This window comes from Sinocyclocheilus grahami, unplaced genomic scaffold (genome assembly GCF_001515645.1).
Source record: "Sinocyclocheilus grahami isolate Dianchi unplaced genomic scaffold, SAMN03320097.WGS_v1.1 scaffold7245.1, whole genome shotgun sequence".
NCBI classification, from domain to species: Eukaryota; Metazoa; Chordata; class Actinopteri; order Cypriniformes; family Cyprinidae; genus Sinocyclocheilus; species Sinocyclocheilus grahami.
The window spans coordinates 6,377-7,582 of NW_015511362.1; the positions used below are offsets into that span (position 1 = coordinate 6,377).

General features: G+C 41.5%; 1 protein-coding gene across 1 annotated transcript; it reads left to right on the top strand.

Moving 5' to 3' along the window:
- The first annotated feature begins 638 nt into the window (after positions 1-638).
- LOC107577789 (ubiquinone biosynthesis protein COQ9, mitochondrial-like) lies at positions 639-1,064 on the top strand. The gene is made up of 2 exons (XM_016263824.1): positions 639-812; positions 899-1,064. Exons 1-2 carry the CDS (start codon positions 669-671, stop codon positions 1,043-1,045), a joined length of 291 nt encoding a protein of 96 aa, XP_016119310.1. The 5' UTR covers positions 639-668; the 3' UTR covers positions 1,046-1,064.
- Positions 1,065-1,206: the final 142 nt, after the last annotated feature.

The following is a 1,206-nucleotide window of genomic DNA, read 5'->3' on the forward strand; positions in this document are numbered from 1 at the left end:
CAGTAAAGCCGGTTCTGTGATTAGTAGTAAATCTCCAGTACGTGCGTTCAGATGGAGTGGCATTTACTGGACAGAGCCGTAGATCACTGACAAGCTACGCAAAATCTCGTTCATAATCGGCAATGAATTGCCTGCGATTTTGAATGCTATATTGTGTAGCTTGTCAGCCCTACTTCCAACATTTTCCTTTACATTTTGTACTTTTAATTTGTGACCGGTGTTTTGCTCTCTCCTCTGTGCTTCCGCATTCGTCACTTCTCACCAAAGCTTATGCTACTCTCGTGAACGTGCGTACTACAGATAGTGGAAGCTAGAGATTACAGTTTATAAAATTTTAAATATGGATATTTTCCTTACACAAACACACCGCTTAATTTCAGATGGCCTTTATTAACCCCCCACAGCCTTGTGGAGTACTTTTTATGATGGATGGATGCACTTTTTTGGGCTTCAAAATCTCGACCACCATTCACTGCCATTATAAAGCTTAGAATAGCCAGGACATTTTTTAATATAACTCCGATTATATTCGTCTGAAAGAATAAATTCATATACACATAGGATGGCCTGAGGGTGAGAGAGTCATGGGGTAATTTTCATTTTGGGGTGAACTATACCTTTAAATTCATCAACCTTGCAGTCATTTAATCTAACCTTGTCCATTTCGTATGTCAAGTTTTCAAGATCAGAGTGGTGAACATGGTGAAGACTACGAGACAGAAGAACAGCTCCAAGCTCGCATCCTGACCGCAGCTCTAGAGTTCGTTCCACAGCACAGCTGGACTGTGGAGGCCATCGCAGCTGGAGCAGAGGTTTGTTTCTTAAAACAGTTATATAAGTATTAAATGTAAATATCGTATTAGACAGTATAACTGTAATAATATGCTCTGTGATTCAGACTCTTGGCCTGTCATCAGCTTCCACTGGGATGTTCAACAATGGAGCTGGAGACTTGGCCCTGCATTTCATCGCGCAGTGTAATGCTCAACTTGCTGAGACACTCGCAGAGCAAAATAACCAGGTCCAGCTTGGACAGGCAGAGTGAGTTTAATATTATGAATTATTTAATATGCTAATATACTTGAGAAACAAGTGTGAACAGTGCACCCATCAGTTTAGAGGCCCTTGATTTGAAGGACTTCAGCACACCTGTGGAAGGACTGCAGGACATCACTAGTTTCTCACACTGTGCTGGTGTGATCTTGG